We start from the raw sequence: 19,629 nt of genomic DNA, 5'->3' as shown, positions 1-19,629 counted from the left end.
TCATTTTTTGGTTGATTTTTCGTTGTTAAATGGCATTTAAATATATAAAATAAATATCAAAGATATAAATCTTTGTTTTACTATGGTTGCAAATATCAAAAAATTTCTATATGTGACACGGCACCAGAGTTAAGTTAGGGTTTTTCAAAATGCTGACACGCCGAGCTCAAAAGGTTCGCCATCACTGTTCTAATAGCATCACTGTTCTAATAGCAAAGATAAAACAGTTCTGAGAATCTGCTGGGCCTGGGCCTGGGAAAGCAAACACACGATTCTCTCCACTCCCCACACAAAGGAGAGCGCCTCTTGGGGGACCCCCTCACTTCTTGCTTGAGCAGTCCTGTCTATTCTGGAACTCAGAGCCCTGGACACTGCATAAAGGAGCCCGTCATTGGACTTCAGACAGGGCTCCGGCCCTGAGTCCAGACAACAGCTGTTCAGCAGCTGCGCTGTTGTGCTCTAAAGCTGCTTAGTGTGAGATGCGAAGGGAAAGGGGACTCGCTCTCTGGAGGAATGTGAAAAATTGAAACCCCTGTGACAACAGCTGACAGGGAATGTATATCATGAAGACATTTGTGGCATTAGAATGAATACATAACGGATGAGCTTTCAATTAGGATTTTAAGTTTAGGATAAAACTTATATACTCAAATAGTTTCAATTTAAGAAAATTTAATAAGGGGGGTGGCGGGAAGAGAGAGGGAAAGGGGAGTCTTGGCAGCTGGTGCAACATAGGAACAGAGGCCGGTAAACTGTGGCTCCCTGTTATCCTCCTCCCCGACGCCCCGCCCAGAAGTAGCATTAAAGGCTTCCCTAGAGCAACCAAGATAAATGTCTGCTCCTGAGCCAGGCCCAAGTTCAGGCACAGCACCACTTCTGAGGGCTGGCAGCCTGTCTAGCCTTTGAGCACTCTGCCTTCACGGACACGTCAGCTTTGCTTCTCTTTAATGTGCAAGATGGGACAAGAGCTTGGGCCAGGCAGGCATGGCTGCAGGCAGGGCTTTCTCCAAGGCTGTGCAGAAAGGCTTCTGCCTGCCCAGGCCAAGGGATGCCGCTGCTGTTGCTTGCCTGCCGCATCCTATGAAAAGGAGCGCCAGCGCTTTGGTGGCTTAGGAGTGCGAGCTGGGACCTGGGACCAAACAGAAGGCAGACTCAAATATTTGAGCAGGTTACTTTCTGAGTCCAGCTTTTGGGGTCTATGCTTCTCCCCCGCTCCCTCCCCATCCCCTTTAATGACACCTTTCTCTGAACCCTTTAGGAATCTAATGATCTCATTCACTTTTTCTGAGCCCTTCTCCCCCATCCCCAGCAAAGTCCTCTGATTTAGAAATAAGAAAACTCACTGACATACATTACTGATGGGAGAGCAAATCCGTATCACCTTTCAGGAGAACGGGTCAACAAATATAAATTTTAAATGTCTATTCCCTTAGAATAGACTCAGGAATTTCACTTCTAGAAATGTATCCTAAAGAAATTATTGCATGGGTAGGCAGAAGTGTATGTACAAGAATGTTTATTGCTGCTTTGATTAAAAATACTGAACAATTGGAAGCAATGTAAGCATCCATTAGAAGGGGATCTTAAATAAATTATCACATAAGCATACAATGAACCAATCTGTAGCCATTAAAATAATATCGATTGACACTGACATATGCCCCATATATTGTTAAATGAGGAAAGTAGATTATAGAAGAGTATATAGAGTAGGATTGCACTTATGTAAAAAAAAAAAAAAGTGTTTATACTTGCATCAAGAGAATGAAATGATAAAGATCCTTTTGTTGAGAGTAGTATCTCTGAGGGGTAGCATTGTAGGCCTTACCCACTTTCTCTATATTGTTTACATTTTTAGAGGAAAGATATATTATCAAAAAAAATTTTTTTAATCCTCACAGAGTAAGGATATTTTTTCTATTGATTTTTAGAGAGCATGGAAGGGAAGGGGGAAAGAAAGAGAAAGGAGAGAGAGAGAGAGAGAGAGAGAGAGAGAGAGAGAGAGAGATCGACTGAGATTGATTGGTTGCCTCCTGCTCAAGCCACAACAGGGGCTGGGGATTGAACCTGCAACCAAGATATGCACCCTTGACCAGGAATTGAACCCAAGATCCTTGGGTCTTCGGACCAACTCTCTAACCACTAAGCAAACCAGCCAGGGCCAGAAAAATATTTTGATGTATTTTTCAAAACACTCTCTCAGGAAAATATATGCAATGTCTTTGCACAGACAACCACTTGTATTTGTAAAAAGCTTTGCAGCTTACAAAATACTTTTATCTTCTGCATTAACTTATTCAGTCCTCCTAGCCTTGGGAGGTAGGAAAGGCAGGTCTTGGAATTGTCAAAGACCAAAGGAGAGAGCTAAGCTCCTTTCAGATTTGGGGCAGAGATGACTGGGTGTTTCAAAGGAACATAAAGAGAATGAAATGAGAGCTAAGGGAGGGGAAGCAAGTGAAGGCTCCATGAAAAATTACAGAGTCAGTGAGTGTCAATGTGATAGGCCAGCTGTGTCTACAAGCTGGCAATTATGGAAGTTGGAATTCTATCTTCCCACGGAGACTAGGAGACAGAGGCCCTATCCTTCCTGATGATTATATTTCAAAGGCATGGCTTTCAGATCCTCAAGAAAGATACCCCAAGTTACAGGAACTGCATGTTCATCAGTAAGGGACAGAAAAAGGTTTCACAATTGTAAGCCCTTTTTGGTAAATGCTCTAGGAAAGGGCTGTCAGGTATAGAACAAACAGTCAATTCTGTTGACAATCCTGAACTTTTCCAGACAGGAACTCAGAAGGAGGCTGGGTTGCCCCAGGGATAACACCTTAGGCTGCTAGAAGCCGTGTAAACGTTTGGTCAAGTCCATTAGTGCAAGGGGTTGAATGGAGTGCTCTTGTCAAGAGTTTTTGCAGTTCTTAGTATCTCCCCTTCTCAGATTAAAAATCGAGTTCTCAGAGGGCTTATGGAGGTGCCCCACAAGGATCCCCGCACGGATCTCCCTCCAGAGAGAACCTGCCATTTCGCCACGAGGGCAGCAGCCATCAGCTTCCAGCTGCAGCCCTGCAAGAGCCACCTCAGCATTCCAGCTGAAGCCACACTCTTCCTGAGTAATCCGCAGCAGCGCCTGAGCACTGGGGGTGCTGGGCCTCGCCATTTCCATCCACATGGGGTTCTTCTAACAGGCGACTTGTGCTCCCATGTCCCAGATTGGCTGAGTCTTGTCAGACCTGCATCACAGTCCCAGGCTCTCCCTACCCAACCCTCCTTCCTCCTCCTTTCTCATTCACAGGTGTCACCCCGATAAATCTATTGCACTCTGACTCCATCTGCTTTCTGGAGTATCCAAAATAACACATGTGCTTGCCCAAAACTTCATTCACAGCCCTGACCGGTTTGGCTCCGTGGATAGAGCGTCGGCCTGCAGACTCAAGGGTCCCGGGTTCGATTCCAGTCAAGGGCATGTATCTTGGTTGTGGGCACATACCCAGTGGGGAGTGTGCGGGAGGCAGCTGATCGATGTTTCTCTCTCATCGATGTTTCTAGCTCTCTATCCCTCTCCCTTCTTCTCTGTAAAAAATCAATAAAATATATTTAAAAAAACAAAAACAAAAAAAACTACATTCACAGCGAATGGGTGCTCAGCCCCAAACCACAGTTTCTGAAACCCTGTTGGAGATATTTACCTTTTATCCAGACTCAACATCTTTAGCTAAAAGAAATGGGGATGACAGGATGAACTAGGGGGGACAGAGATGTGAGGGGCACTGTGAAGAGGACCTCCCTGGAATGACTGAAATCACACCAAATGGTTTTCTAGTTCCTTCTGGAAGATTAGAGAATCCATGCAGAAACAAGGCCAGGACACTAGCACAGGGCCATGGACATATTTCTAGAATTGTGCTTCTTCCACTGCTTGGTAATTGATATGTCTGCCTTTCCTCGGTGTAAGACCTATGCTTTGATTCCCTTATGCATCCTCAGTGCTTCAAACAAAACTCAGCATATCATAGTCGCTCGCTAATAGTGGAATAAATAATTGAGTTTTATCTTAGCAGGTAAGTAAGAGGATATAGACAAAAGTGAGGTAATAATGATGATAGCTAATATTTATTGGTGATATATCAGGCACTGTTCCAAATCATTGTCCTGTCATTCAATACACACAGTGACCCCACGAGTCAGTCCTGCAGTTGATGTTTTTCAGGTAGCAGATTCTGAGACAAAGGCTAGGGTGCAGGATGTTCATTATGAAATGCCTTTAAGATCAACAGCCATGGCAAGGAGGGGAAGGAAGCAAGGTTGGGAGGGAACTGAGCCACGAAGCATCCTCAGCCAACCCCATAGGGAGCTCTGAGACCAAAATGACCCATCTAGGTGGTCCTGTGTTATATCAAAGTGACCACGCCTTTAGATCTCCTTCCACCTTAACTGATCACTAGATGTGGTCCCTCCTGGACAGAGCATGACCTTGGGTCAGGCTGCTCCCCAGGTGGGCATCTCTAAAGGGGCTGTCAGTGGAAGGCTCTGTGCCAACCACATTCCCAGTAGTCAGGTGTTTAGGTAGCACATTTCCGTATCCAGCACAGGTTGCTAATGTTATTGACCCCTTTTACAGATGAAGAGACTGAGGCAGAAAACACTTTAGTTAACAGTCAAGTCAGATAGTGAGTGGCCAAGCCAGGATCAAATCCTGACAGTCCAGTTAGGAGCCTGTGTTCCTGATCTCTACATCATACTCTCACATAAGGTACACGTAAGAGAGGTGGTGGGTTATGTCCCCCTGCACACTCTAGTAATGATTTGAAATTTTAACACTGGAGAGGGTGAATTCGTCCTTGCATGCATGGAAGTTCACCTTTCCCAACTATGGATTGCTGAGATCAAGAATGGAAAAGAAAGTCAGGTGTGACACGTGTAAAAAAATGTTGGCATATGTCCCAGCATTATGGTAGGCATGTTAAAGGATATAGAGGAAGCAGAAGACACAGTCTCTTCTCACGAGAAGCTCAGAGTTTAGACAAGGGATAAGCTGCAAACGTATGAAATAATTATTGGCAAATTACCAGAGCAGTCAAGGAGTATGTTGGATAACAGTAAAACAGGCAAAGGGCAAGTAAGGGTTCAACAAAACAGTCCTCTATTGTTACAAAGTTCCACCCTCCTTATCACCGAATGACTATGGGCCTTGGGACCCAAGATAATAATGAAGTATAAACTATTACCGAAGTGTAAAGGAATTAGACACACAAGGGTTGGGAGGGGCCTAAAAGCCTGAGTACGAAGACATTCCCAGGGCAAATTAAAATCCCCAGCTTTTGATGAGGCTTCATCTTCTCTACCTAGAATTTGCTCATGAGCGTATTTGACTCCTGGGTAGTTAAAGATATTTAATTCTAAATTTTAGCCACTTTTTCTTTCTATGAGTGAGAGCACTTGAAAATTGAACAGGAAAATACTGTGGTTTATTTTACAGGTATTATGAGTAGGACATTCTTTATAAGAACTTTTATTGTTTCATGCATTATACAACTGTTTAATGAGTACCATCAAAGTTCGGGTAGTAGTTTAGCATTGTGGTTAAGTGTAGGGTTTGGCAGACAGGCTTGGTTTGAATTATAGCCCGGTTACCTACCAGATCTGTGTTAAAGTGTTTCTCTAATTCTTAGTTTCTTCATAGGTAAATGGGACTAATAGTAGTACTTGTCTTGTGGTGAGAATTAAACAATTCATGTGAGGTGCCTGGAACATATTAAGTGGTCAGTGAAGTTACCTGCTACCAGTAACTGCAGGAGTTTGGGCCAGATACTATGTTGGGAGCTGGGAATTCAACAATAAACAAGAAAGACAAAACAGCCCCTGCCTTCCCAGAGCAGACAGGTAAGGTAAGCAGACATGGGAGACAGACAGACATGGTGTTAGCTGCTAGGAAAATATAGAGTTATATGAAGAATTGCAGCACTGACAAGAAGAGGAAAGTTGGGGCATTCCAGGAAGATTTCTTGGAAGAAAACATCATCAAAACCTTAAGAATTATATTATTTACTGGCCAAGTGGTTCAGTTGGTTGGAGCGTCATCCCATTCACCAAAAGGTTGTGGGTTCAATTCCCATGAGAGGCAATGGATCAATGTTTCTCTCCCTTTTTCTCTTTCTCTCTCCCCGCTTCCTCTCTCTCTCTCTCAAATCAATAAAAACATATACTTCCGCCTGACCGGCATGGCTCGGTGGGTGAGCGTGGACCTATGAACCAGGAGGTTATGGTTCTATTCCCTGTCAGGGCACATGCCTGGGTTGCAGGCTCGATCCCCAGTAGGGAGCGTGCAGGAGGCAGCCAATCAATGATTCTCTCACATCATTGATGTTTCTCTTTCTCTCTCCCTTCTCCCTTGTTCTCTGAAATCAATAAAAATATATTTTAAAAAACAAACAAACAAAAACATATCCTTGGGTGAGGATTTAACAAATTCTATTATTTCCTGAGAATTTAATTATTTGCCACCAGAATGTAAGTTGCATGAGGACAGGGACACTGTGCATTCTGTTTGGTTTTATATTTTAAGCACTTAGTGTGGCGCCTGGCACAGAAAAGGCACTCAAATATCTGGTAAGTGAACGAAAAGTGAATAAATGAGTGAATGAAGTAACTCCTAAGGTGATAAGTAGGATTTTACCTACTGGGGATGACAGGAAAAATGTTCCAGGCAGGTGAAACAGTGTGCATGAAGTCAGGTAGTGAGCAAAAGCATGGAGAGTGGGAGGAGCTAAAATACAATTAGGCTGGAAATTGTGTATGTGAAAGCCATGCGAGTGAGCCTGAGAAGGCAGCAGGGACCAAATCAAACAGGGTGTTATAAGCTATGGTACAGGGTTTGAATTTAATGCCTAGGAATACTGGGAAGCCATTAAAGATTTTAATTAAGGAAAAGACATCATCAGTATTTTTAAAAGTTCATTCTATATTCTGTTAATACACTAATAATTCAAATCCATTTGGGGGGAGGATGAAGTCCACAGATAAGCATCATTAGAAAAAAAAATCACCTGTTAATCTTACTACTCAGATATGACCATCATTTGACTGTGAACAAGCAACCTGTCTCAGTTATCGGTTGCTGTGTGAGAAACCATCCCAAAATCTAGTGGCCTAAAACAACTTATTTTTCATGAGTCTCTGGGTTGATTGGGATCAGCTGATGGCTCCTCGTCTCTGCTATGTAGTTAAGGGTACGCTGCGGGTTACTTCAGCTGGGAGCTTAGCTGAGGCTTTACTATGCGAGATGGCCTCACATGTCAGGAGCCTCTCTCCACACGACCTCCCATCTTCTCAGTTATCCAACCTGAGCAACTCTGCGGTACAGTACGGAGGCTGGCTTCCAAGAGGGATAAAGGGAGCTGCCAGTCCTCTTAAAGCTAGGCTTGGGCATGCACGGACCGTCTTCCACTGCACTTTAGTAGGCTAGGCAGGCAGAGGGCCAACTAAACTCAAGGGGAATAGACTCCACCTCTTGATGGGAAGAGCACTCTTCATGCACTGGGATGGGAAGGCTCATTAACTGTTGGGAAAACGACCACACAACCTGATTTGTTACATAGAAAGATGGTACATTGTTGACCATTTCTGGTACAAGTAATTAGAAAACCTGAGTTCAAAAGTGACAAATGAAAAATGCATGGTCTTTGTCCATATAAGAATCACATAAGTTGGTTATCTAAATAAGCTGACAATTTGCATATGCACAAGGGAAGGTGGAAGGCGGAGGGGAACGTCCTATTTTAAACCCAATATTGAAGTGAAAGGAATTGAAGGGAAAAGGCAGATCCTAGATAAAGAAAATGGTTTAAAATGTGAGAAGTATTCTGCAACCAATGCCTCTATACTTCGCCTGAGTATTCACTTGAGTGTGACAGGGGATTAAAACACCTTATTTGTCCAAACTCACTTTCTGAACATCAAATTGGTGGAGACCAGGGACTAGACAGAATGATACTTCGGCGTGTACAAGAGCAGCAGCAGCAAAGGGTGCACACCACATCCCAGGAAATGACATAATCAAAACCGGGAAAGCCAAATCTCTTGCCAAGTCAGGGAGCAAATATGAGACCAAAATGATAGCTTTCGCTCCCTCTCTACTCTAAATGGTGCATGAGTCTGAAATCTCTATTTTATTCACCAGTCATGGGAAAGCCACCTGGTTGAATGGCCCGAGGAGGGCATAACCAGGCTCCTAGACTTGTCTGAGTCTCCCAGTAATGCCTCAAGAGAATAGACAGTGCTTCTCAATTCCTCCCTCTTCCTCATTCTGCAGGAAGCCACCCATAGTCTTCACTAACAGAGAAGTGTAAGCAAGGATCCCTGAATGCTGGTGAACCTTGAGCCCATGGCAATGGCCAGAGCTATGCACTGATTGTTTAGTCCAGACAATGGGGGTCAAGCTATTTCCTGACCAAATAGTCTCAGAGTACATCTTTCTAATATATACTGACCTTTAAGATAGTCTGTTACCGCAATTACCTGCCTAAGAGCTAGATGTGTATCCAAAATTGAATAAAAGGTTGGCAAGGCCTGGGCACTAGTGGAAGTACTTTCTCTTGCATTGGGCTTCCCCGCCTGGCCCCCAATATTTCCAAATTATTACTTCTTGTCTCGTCTCTTTCATTTGCGTGAGGCCCCTTCTCCAGATCCCGAACCCAGAACCACGCGGGACATGGGATCATTCACATCATTCCCGTTGCCACTGCCTTAGTTCAGTCCTTTATCACCTCAGATTTGTGCACAACTCCTACTACTCATCTCTACCTGCTCCAATCCATCTTCCACAGAGCTTTCAGTTACCTTGCTTAACACACGTTTAAGGGAATGGGAAGACGAAAAACAAAAAGGCCAAAGACAGGTGTAGTGTTCTGGTGAGGAAAGGACTTGTATATCAGCATACAGACTTTATTCTGATTGAGGTACCTATGGAGCAATTTTTCAGAGAGACATATTTGCATATTTTTAAATGATACCCAGGCAGCAAAGGAATCACGAGTAAGCCTGGAGGCTGAGAGATCAGTAAGTTGTAGCAACCCTGCTGATAAAGCATGCAGGTCTAAATCAAACCTGTGGCAGAAAAAAGACAGAGTTATACCAGTAAAGTATAAATGAAATCATACCAATGGTGACCTCCAGTAAACAGGTGGGAGGAGACTAGGATATCATCTAAGTTTCCTACTTGAGTAGATAGAATACATTTCCACCAAGATAGATTATACAGGAAGAGCAGGTCTGGGAGTAATCAGAACCTCCAAGTTGGATGGCCAGTTGTGACTAAGCAGGTTGACAGTAAAGAGCTCTAGACAACATGAACTAAAAACCAGAAAGGAGAACAGATGAAGCTATGTGTGGACAGATTCACACAGAAAGAGAATTTAGTATGAAAAGTAACAAAACCCTGGAGGAACTAAAGGTTTCAAAATTTGGAAAGCCACAAATAACATTTACATCTCAGCAAACCAAAATCTGAAAGCAGCCCTAGCTGGTTTGGCTCAGTGGATAGAGCGTCGGCCTGCAGACCAAAGGTCCCGGGTTCGATTCCGGTCAAGGGCATGTACCTTGGTTGCAGGCTCCTCCCCGGCCCGAACCCTGGTCAGGGTGCATGCTAGAGGCAACCAATCAATGTGTTTCTCTCACATCAATATTTCTGTCTTTCCCTCTCTCTTCCCTCTCCCTAAAAATCAATGAAAAAATAACCCCGAGTGAGAATTTAGAAAAAAAGCACCTGAAAGCAGAATATATTGTTTACTATTTACCAAAATATGTAAGCAGGGACTCTCCACTAGCAGAGTAGGAAAACATGCCCCTATCTCCAAAGGAGAAGAGGTATCACATGAAAACTACATTGAATATGATTCTCTAATCAACTAGAGAAAACATAGGTCTATAAAATCAAACTCAATGGGAAACCTATGCAAAACCAAAACCAAAACCACCACTTGCAACACAAGCCAAGCCCAAAGGCTTAGAAAAAGAGGTCCAGAGCCAGAGGCTGGCAGGGTTCAGTCACAGCCACCACCACCCCTATATGCTGATTCACCAAGAAACCTGCTTAGAATTTGGTTTATCGTCAGAGATTGTACTAATCTGCCAACCTGAGTATTCTGGTCTACTTGATAACTGTTGCCTTTCACTATAAATTAATAGGTATTTTGTTTAATATGAGTCCATCTGACAGAGAGGTCAATTCTCAAATGACAGATTCACTTTCAGTATCTCCCAAGGCTATGGGCCAAACTGTGATAAGGAAATCTTACCGAGAGGACTTCTGGTTACCAGATAGAGAGAGGGCTTATCCTGAAGGCACGCCAGCCTCACTTCAAGCCTCCCTACTGAAATAAAGCAAGCACTTTTTCTTTTACCAAAAAATTAAGGTATGATGGCAAACAAAGAGTACAATTCATTAATATTTTTATTTTGAGTTGTAATCCATTATTACTTCAAAAAGATCCACTTCAGAAAACATCCAACGGATGTTGACTTACCATTAAAAGTAAGTCATCAATGTTTGATTTATAATACAGAATACACAATAAATTATATTTACATGCAACTACTAGACTATCACACACAAGGTAAAAAAATACAGTATTTTTATGTACATTTTTTTAAGATTTACATTTTCATATACAATTTATAAAATTTAAAAATTCTCTGTACAGAATTTCATGTGTACAGAGTTTATAAGTCCCCTATTCTTATGGCTGTACCACCACACAGATATGCTCAAAACTGTAACACTACACACACTTAAGTTTTCCTTTTTTTTTTTTACTTTATATTCAATCTTGGCACCCATACACTAATACCATTATTTTTGAAATGTAAATTACAAAGGAAGTAAAATGTAATCATGCAGACTTTTTTTTAATATATGAAAATGAGATAAAATGTGCTACTTGATCAACATTTACCAATTCCACAGTTACCTAGTTCTGATCAACCTCCTGCACTGCTTTAACACAGGTGCATGCAAAACTATCGGATAATGGATTGTTTTAATAACATTAAAATAATACTACAGTCTGAGAATACTTAGGCATTAGGAATGCAATTACCTAATAACCATAGCCTGTTGATTATTTCTGCTTTGGCAGAAACCTCAACTAACACATTACATACTAAAATTTACAGATATGGCAACATTATAATTCCCAAGTTTATAAAGTCTGCATCAGATAAGTGATTATTTAAAAAAAGAAACAAAGAAGGTGTTTGACATTTAAGAGTATACTAGTATTCTCTGTTCTGAGAATGGGGGTAGGGGAGTGATTTAAGATAAACCATTAAAGGTTTATCCATTTTCCCTGCTAAGGAAGTACTGGCCCACTCCCAATCTGTTTAAATAAAGACACCTGAAGGCTTTATAAAAAGTTTAAGATTACCTATACTATTCATCTTCAAAAATTCTTGAAAAGTAATAAAATTGAAGGTATCAATACCTTCCCTCCTCCCCCAAGTAGCTAAAGATCGAGAAAAATAAAGTGCCAATGTCTAAAGTATTGTTACTTGTTCAAGAGGCACTAACCCATTTGATGGCTTAGGATTAAATATGAAAATAGGCCAGATCTGATCTGAATAATAAATAGAAAGCAGGTATATTCCAGTCTATGCAGTTCCTGCCTAGATGGGGGTTGGACCAGAGAACTACCTATTCCCCCACTTATTGCTTGGAAACCTGTACACACATTTTAAATTCTGACACAGAACAGCGGGATTTCTAAGATGGAAAGCACAGTGTCTGTGCCACTTTGAAGTTGAAAAAGAAAGTGCACTCTTGATCACTGGAAGGAGAGCTACTGAGACTCTCTTCTCCACAACTCATATCTTCACAAGAGTCCTCACTAAAGAGAAAAGAAGAGACAAAGCAAAGGCCATTATTTTAAATATACTTAAATGTTTTACAGACAAAATAAAACTGCTAAACAAGTATCTCTAGTCTCAGAATTTTTATATTCAAAATTTAAGCTTTACAATGAGAAAATTTAACTTATAAGGACTTCCTAAACTGAACTCTATTATAATCTCCTTACAAAATACAGATTTTCGCCAAAACCGGTTTGGCTCAGTGGATAGAGCGTCGGCCTGTGGACTGAAAGGTCCCAGGTTCGATTCCGGTCAAGGGCATGTACCTGGGTTGCAGGCACATCCCCAGTGGGAGATGTGCAGGAGGCAGCTGATCGATGTCTCTCTCTCATAGATGTTTCTAACTCTCTATCTCTCTCCCTTCCTCTCTGTAAAAAATCAATAGAATATATTTTAAAAAAGAGCAATACTGACAAGTATGCCATTTCTCACCAAAAAAAAAAAAAAAAGAAAAGAAAAGAAAATACAGATTTTCTTAACAGGTTTCAACAAATTACTATTTGCCAAGCTATTATTCTTGTACCAATAACTCTATCATCAATTAATTGTACAATTTTAAGTAAGTTAGATCCAATAAATGCAGGCTAAGGACAACATATCTCCTATGGCATGATTTCACCATCTTTCTCGCATTAATAATTGTATCATTAATACTTTCAATATCCAACCAAAAAACCAATAAGCTATGAAATGGAACTTCTGGTCCTTTATCCCTACCATATAAAACAATCTAACTTAATAAAAGACAATGGCATTTGACAAAACTGTAAAAATATCTACAGAATTCTGCTACCTTTGTGGTGGTGGTTCCTCCCTCCCTCCCCGCCTCCCCAGACACTTTAACCACAGCCTCTTCCCACAGACCATATTAGGAATTCATACTAACACTGAAAAGCTCAGAATGCTGTTTCACTTTAAAAAAAAACTAAAACTATATTTCAAAGAGCAAAGGAGATGGGAAACAACCAGTTTTTTAAAGGGGAGGAGCGAAACATCAGTGGAAAGACAACATTCTATTTAATCTAATACATGGAACCTAAAACGAAAAAAACAGAACTCATAAATTCACAAATAGAATAGATTGGTAGCTGGCAAAAAGAGGGGTTTGGTGGGTAAAAATGGTCAAAAGGTACAAACTTCCAGTTATAAATCTTGGGAATATAATGTACAGCATGGTGTTTTGTTTGTTTTTAGTAAGAAAAATGGGGGCTCTAGCTGGTGTGGCTCAGTTGGGCATTGTCCCATGCACCAAAAGGCTGCTGGTTTGATCATGAGTCAGGGCACATGCCCAGGATGTGGGCTCAATTCCCGGTAGGGGATATGCAGGAGGCAGCCCATCGATGTTCCACTCTCTTCCTCTCTCTCTAAAAGTAAGTAAACTATTAAAAAAGGAGGGAGGGGAAGCACACTTCTAAATTATTAGCCTATTTTAATTTCTAAATTATTAGCCTATTTTAATAATTAACTGTTTCTGGCTAATTTTCTCACCTGAAGAAAAGATGCTATTAGACTAGGGACTTTCTCTGATGCCTTATAATATTCCCGGGTCCCATTTTGAGTATATTTTGTCTGGGAAGTCTAAACAGTTAAGGAATCTGCTTACCTTTCACTTTCATCAAAACAACCCCCCTCTGGTATTGTTGGCAGCTCAGGGACACTATAGTAGCTGTTGTGGAGATTCTGGGCTGTGCGCCTTGAAACAATCCAAACCAATTTCTTAAGATCTGGTTTGCAACATTCAGGAGAAGAATATTCAGCGAGGCATTTAGAAACTAACTCCCTCCAGTAAATGAATTCAGTGTCATTAACCTGAAAAAAATATTTTAATCAAGAGGTTAAAATAGTGGTTCCTAAGCCTTGCTATACCTTGGAATCACCCTACACTCCTTAAAAGAATACTGATGCCTGGCCTCACCCCAGATATTCTTATTTAATCGATGTAGGGTATAACATGGGAATCAAAAATTTGTTTAAAGCTCTCCAGGTGATACTAGTGTGAAGTCAAATATGGGTAACCACTGGTTTAGGAGATGAGCACCAAAGATATAGATAATTTACACAGGATTCAATACATAGAAAGTTTTTCCTATTAAGAAAACACACTGACCTAAAAACACTTGTCTGTTACTAAATCAATTTTCAAGTATATTCTTTAACAGTCCCAATGCAAAGGGAATTAATAATTTAAGTTTCTGTAACAAAGCATTTTTTGATTGTTAAAAATATGCATTTACACTAAGACACCAGATAAATGCTAATGGAGAAGTTAGCAGTATAACAGAAGAGGAATTTCCCCAAAAAGGCATAGTTTCTCCACGACCAGGGAGTGCCCCACTTTATTTCAAGGAATCAATTTTCACTGAGGATATTTCCAGATAAATTATAAATGGTTTACATTAAAACTAATAAATTCCTGACTAAAACACAAGCTAGAAGTTATCTGTTAAAAACAAAATACTTCCCAAATACTTTTAGCACAAACAGAAGACAATTTTATATCATCTTGGCCACCATTCCAGCTACATCTTAACCCCCCTGCATTCTGGCTTCTACCACTCCCTTCTCATTCTACTAACATCATCTCCTAGGTATCCAATGACCTCCTTCAATTCCCATTATAATGGGCCTCTCATCAAAATTCAATACTCTTGGCTACCTTCTTCTTGAAAACCTCTTCCCAACCTGATAGTGCTCTTACCTGTCAGGTGTACCTTCCTTCACTTGGCTCCTAATGGTGAAACTGCCAACACTGAAAGCCCAACCAACATAATTTCAACCAACCTCTAAGCAAAAGACTCCAAGTTTCTTAAGGCTTTATTACTTCATGAGAAATTTCAACTCTTTCTCTCCAACTATGATTTATCTTGAGTTTTTGTATGTGGTTTTTTTTTTAATATTTTATTCATTTTTTACAGAGAGGAAGGGAGAGGGGTAGAGAATTAGAAACATCGATGAGAGAGAAACAGCGATCAGCTGCCTCCTGCACACCCCCTACTGGGGATGTGCCCACAACCAAGCTACATGCCCTTGACCAGAATCAAACCTGGGACCTTTCAGTCTGCAGGCTGACGCTCTATCCACTGAGCCAAACCGGTCAGGGCTATCTTGAGTTTTTATTGTAGACTGCTAAATACCTGCTAGACTTCTACCACCTGGAAGGTAAAAATCATACTTCTTTGATCACAAGTTAACTTCTCTCAAATTTCCTCCAATGGTACCAACATTCTCTCCATCATTTGTTCCAAATATTGATCATTTGTGGCTCCTTGCCTCATATTCCATGCTTGACTTCCAAAACCACTCAAGTTAGATATTCTCACAACTTCTTGTGACTATCACCTAGACATTCTATCTACAAGCCTACCCTAAAGTAATTCCCAAACCTTCTATAGTCCACCAGCTTCCTGGCTATAATAAGCCTTTGCTGTCCAAACTATCACTACTAAGATTCTTTTGGTCTACACCTTCCCAGTAATAGTGCCTCTCCTGGCTTACCTTACTCTTCTGCTAACAAAACCCCAAAGTACTCCCTACGTTCAGTATTATCTGGCACTCAGACACAAAATAAATGACAGAACATACCACTACATGTTAAGTTCCATTTATCTCCAACTAGACTCTAAGTCTAAGAAAAGGGACTGTGCCTTTAGTTGTTTTGCACCTCTTTATGACTGCCAAAAATGTATTGGGCTGGCCTAAGGAGTTTAAAAAGAAAAACAAAGCTAATGTTATTTTGGAAATGCTACTAATGGGATGAATCAGCCCTAAAGATGTAAGGGGATGCCATTAGTGTATTTAGTAAGTCTACTTCCTAGTGTGTATTTTAGAACAATTTGCACGAATACTACAGAAGGGACATCTGAATGCAGAAAGAAGCTAGGCTAAGGACAGGATTCCCTTCTAGTTTAATACTGTCTGGGTCAAAACTGACACTTGACATGTTTTAAAAAATGAGTGTAAAAGTTAAGAGCCCCATAAAGTATTACTTAATGTTTAAGTCACCACAGGGAAAAAAAACGAAGTGAAATATTAGGAAGAAAACTTGCTTTAAAGAATAAGAACTGAATATATTTACCTTGGAATGTTTTTTAACAAGCAGAAGAATTTCCAATAATTCAATGGATTTCAAAGTTTCTACTTCCAAATTGAGAAGGCACAAAGCTAATACAGATGGCTATAAGAAAAAAAAAAGTGTTAGTAAAATAAACATTTTTTAATTCAAAACAGAAACTGTGAATCATATATAAGCAAGAAATTGACTTACTTTTGCTTTTGAAAAGGTAAGTCGGCAGTTGCAAGCTTTCAGCTGAGCTTCTAGTTTATCAAGATTCAGTATTTCTTTCCTATACAATGAAAAGAAAAAACAATGTATTTATTTACTAAACTTCCAAAGATGTAAACAATTTTAAGGACTTGCCATTAAAAAGTTTGGAGGAAGTAAAACTATAAACTTCTCTGGCATTCTACTTCTTTACTGTTAGCTATAGCAATCTAAAGTATAAAATTTTTATTTTTAATCACACTGACCTTTCTGAAGTCTGACAAAATACTATAGTATGGTATAAGTGCAAAAAGTTTAAGGCAGTAGTAGCTTCCAATTCATAGTGCAATTTTTCTGAAATTATTTTTTCCATCCGTTTTATGTCAGAGGCAGTACATTTGCATTGACTAATCCGGATTACATCATGAGTGGATGGAATATTGCATTCTTCTTCAACTATTCTAGCAGCCAGCAAAAAACAACAGACTCCAATGCAAGACAAATGTTTAGGTTTCACCTGAAAAACAAAAATACAAAAAGTCTTCTTCTAACAATTGTTACTTGATTTAGCAAAGCAGACACTTAAGAATACTGTAGTAATGCCCCTACTTTTAAGACAGAACACAAACAAGCTGCATCCCTGTACTTTTCCTTACCCACAATTATATTTAGTCATTTTCACAATTTAAACTGTCTTAACCTTCCTTTAAAATAAAAGGCATTTTGGGCATTTAAATTACTTATTTAAATGCAGATAAAAATAATTAAATACAAGTTCAAAAGCCGAGTTTCTAACACTGCCTATACTTGGTCTTTCAAACTCATGAAATTCATAAAAGTACATTCTCTCCCAAAATAACATGAAGCTATCAACTCCCAGAAAATAAACTACTTCTTTGGATATAAAAATAACATATCCACTTATCTTTTAATCTTCTTATCTACTTATCTCTAAGAATCATCCCATACTTCAATGCAACTTTGCCCAAGAGAAACATTGCATCAGCTGTGCAGTGAAGCATATGTAAAAGCTGCCATGGGCAGATGGCTGCCCTTTTCTTTTCAGTGCCCTGAAAACTGACCCAGCAGCTGACAGCATCCTATTGGCAGAAAAATCACCACATTTCTCTAACAGTTGCTGGTAATTGTTAGTAAGACTGTGACTCCCTGCTTCGAGCAGACTTATAGGAGAGGCAATTGGTCACCTTTAATAGACTGTTATACTTCCACTTATGTTTCAGTATTAAAAACATCTAGGCTCCAACAAAAAGATGATGGGAGATGAAAACCTTACAGTAATGACTGTATACATACTGGTATATAGAGACTACCTAAAAAACAGTAGTCTTCACTATGTTAAATCTTCAAAGGGAAGGCATGTAAGACGTTACAGAAAAACATAACTTAAAACACAATACACTTAAATTTTGTAGTCTCTTAATCTGACACTAAAGATCATAGTTCCGATTATTAAAAGTGTTTATGTATGTATGGTGACATAAGTACATTCATTTGCCAAACATTTATCGAACCCTCCTATGCTGGCCATTGTAGTAGGCACTGGGTATAGAAAAATGAAGATTTATAAAAAATTATTAAATACCTTCATAAGAGCCAAGAATCTGTCCAAAATATTGACAGCCAGGACAAAAGTTTCAGTGCAAGATCCAAAAAAGTTGCTTAAACTCCTTAAGTCTTCTACTTTGGCATTTCTCAATCTTGGACACAAAGTGTTATCATTCTGCAATGAAAACCAAGAGCCCAAGTTTATTATTTTCTTAGAACTAAATGGATAATAAACACAGATTCAATTCAAATAAGGTACTTTTTTCCGATAACCTTCTAGAATATGGGGGAAATTTAACTAAAGCAATACATTTTTTTCCACTACAAAAAGTGTAAATATCATTGCTTTTTAAAAATGTACATCTCAGCCGAAACCAGTTTGGCTCAGTGGATAGAGCATCGGCCTGCGGACTGAAGGGTCCCGGGTTCGATTCCGGTCAAGGGCATGTACCTTGGTTGTGGGCATATCCCCAGTGGGAGATGTGCAGGAGGCAGCTGATCGATGTTTCTCTCTCATCGATGTTTCTAACTCTATCTCTCTCCCTTCCTCTCTGTAAAAAATCAATAAAATATATTTTTAAAAAAATGTACATCTCAAAAGAATTAGGCAGTTCACCAAATGAACTGGTGCCACACGTCCAGAGGGTCATAGCAAATATAGTTCGATTCCCTGTAATGGACATAGATGGTTACTTGCTTGCTTTATGGGGTTTTTGTTGTCGTTTGTTTATTAACTATTTGAGAACCTACAGTAAGTGTTTCACAGGCAAAGGGCATTTCCACAAGTGAACTGCTAGATGCCCAGGGAGTCTCCCACCCGGAAGCTGAGGCTGGGGCGCCACATCTGCAGAAACACTTCTCCGGAGTCAGCATCACTCTCATTCTTGCTAAGACACAAACGCGTGACCGGGGGGAAGATGTATCTTCGTCCTCCAGGAAGCCCGACGTTGGTCTTAAGAAACTTGCCCGTCTTCAGTCCTGATTCCACTCAACAAGAACAGAAAAGTTATCCTCTCGGCACCTGCAGCAAGTTCCCGGGCGACTTACCTCCGAGGTGGCCTCGATCAAGCTCAGCCCTTTCTCTCGCGGTTGGAACCGCTGTTCCTGTTCCAAGTAGAGGTTCAACAATCCGAAGAGCTGGACCCCTTCCCGACCTGCCAGGTGCTCGGCCCCCAAATCCTTCATCTGCAGCGAAGACAGCACACAGTTACGGCGGATCCTTGGGGAGGCGGGAATGGGGGGCAGGGGAAAGGGGAAAGGGCAGGAAATACCTCCAGCGAGGTCGGCCCGGCCGGTTCACCACCAGGAAAACGTCCCCGGGCGGCGGTGTCCCGAGGGCTCGCCCCACCCGAAGCCGAGGGAGAAGGGGTCTCTCTCCGGTGGGATGCTCCGGGCACAGCTCCTGCTGCGGGTCCCGGGGTGCCAGCTTTGCACAATAGGGGGGCAGGGAGAGCAAGTCTCGCGACTGAACAAAGAACCGGAGGGAGGAGACTCCGGAGCCCCGCCCCGCCCTCCCCTCCCGGGGGCCCGGCCGCAGAGCCCCTCTAGCTGGACTCCAGCCCGAGCCTTCTCCGTCCGCGACGGCGGCGCCCGTGGCACCCGAGGGGTCAAGATCCAGCGGAAGGCAAAAGCCCAGCCCTCCCGTGTCCCGACAACAGTGGTCCGACCACGGATGCCCCGGTTCCGCAACTGTACGGGGCCCCGGGCTGTCAATTCAAGAAGCCCCACCCCAGCGAAACCCGGCGACAAAACGGGAGGGTAGGGGAGGAGCACCAAAGGACTGTCCGGAGCCTCCCGGACTCTCCGTGCGTCCCACCAGCATCTGCCCCAGTCCGGCGCCCACTGCTCCGAAGCTGGAGCTGGGGCAGGACCGGAGTCGCTCCCGGGGCCACGGGCTGGGCATC

General features: G+C 41.4%; 1 protein-coding gene across 1 annotated transcript; it reads right to left on the bottom strand.

The window, feature by feature from the left end:
- Nucleotides 1-10,426: 10,426 nt before the first annotated feature.
- On the bottom strand, nt 10,427-18,981 carry CCNG2 (cyclin G2). Its single transcript, XM_006755863.2, has 7 exons — nt 18,773-18,981; nt 17,763-17,900; nt 16,426-16,676; nt 16,163-16,241; nt 15,974-16,072; nt 13,502-13,707; nt 10,427-11,876 (listed from the first exon to the last, which is right to left on the bottom strand). The coding sequence occupies exons 1-7, from the start codon at nt 18,908-18,910 to the stop codon at nt 11,753-11,755; spliced, it is 1,035 nt and encodes a 344-aa protein (XP_006755926.1). The 5' UTR covers nt 18,911-18,981; the 3' UTR covers nt 10,427-11,752.
- Between the last annotated feature and the right edge of the window lie 648 nt (nt 18,982-19,629).

Source organism: Myotis davidii, unplaced genomic scaffold (assembly GCF_000327345.1).
Source record: "Myotis davidii unplaced genomic scaffold, ASM32734v1 scaffold794, whole genome shotgun sequence".
Taxonomy (NCBI): Eukaryota; Metazoa; Chordata; class Mammalia; order Chiroptera; family Vespertilionidae; genus Myotis; species Myotis davidii.
Note: the sequence above shows the minus strand (reverse complement) of the source record. Positions and strands in the feature narration are given on the sequence as shown.

Bases quoted from the DNA above. Each gene is read 5' to 3' on its own strand.
- CCNG2 (XM_006755863.2), bottom strand. From the start codon at position 18,910: ATGAAGGATTTGGGGGCCGAGCACCTGGCAGGTCGGGAAGGGGTCCAG. The intron at 16,677-17,762 runs GTATTTAATAAT...TTTGTTTTTCAG, and splicing joins GATTCTTGGCTCTTATGAAG to GTGAAACCTAAACATTTGTC. The intron at 16,073-16,162 runs GTAAGTCAATTT...TTTTTCTTATAG, and splicing joins TTACCTTTTCAAAAGCAAAA to CCATCTGTATTAGCTTTGTG.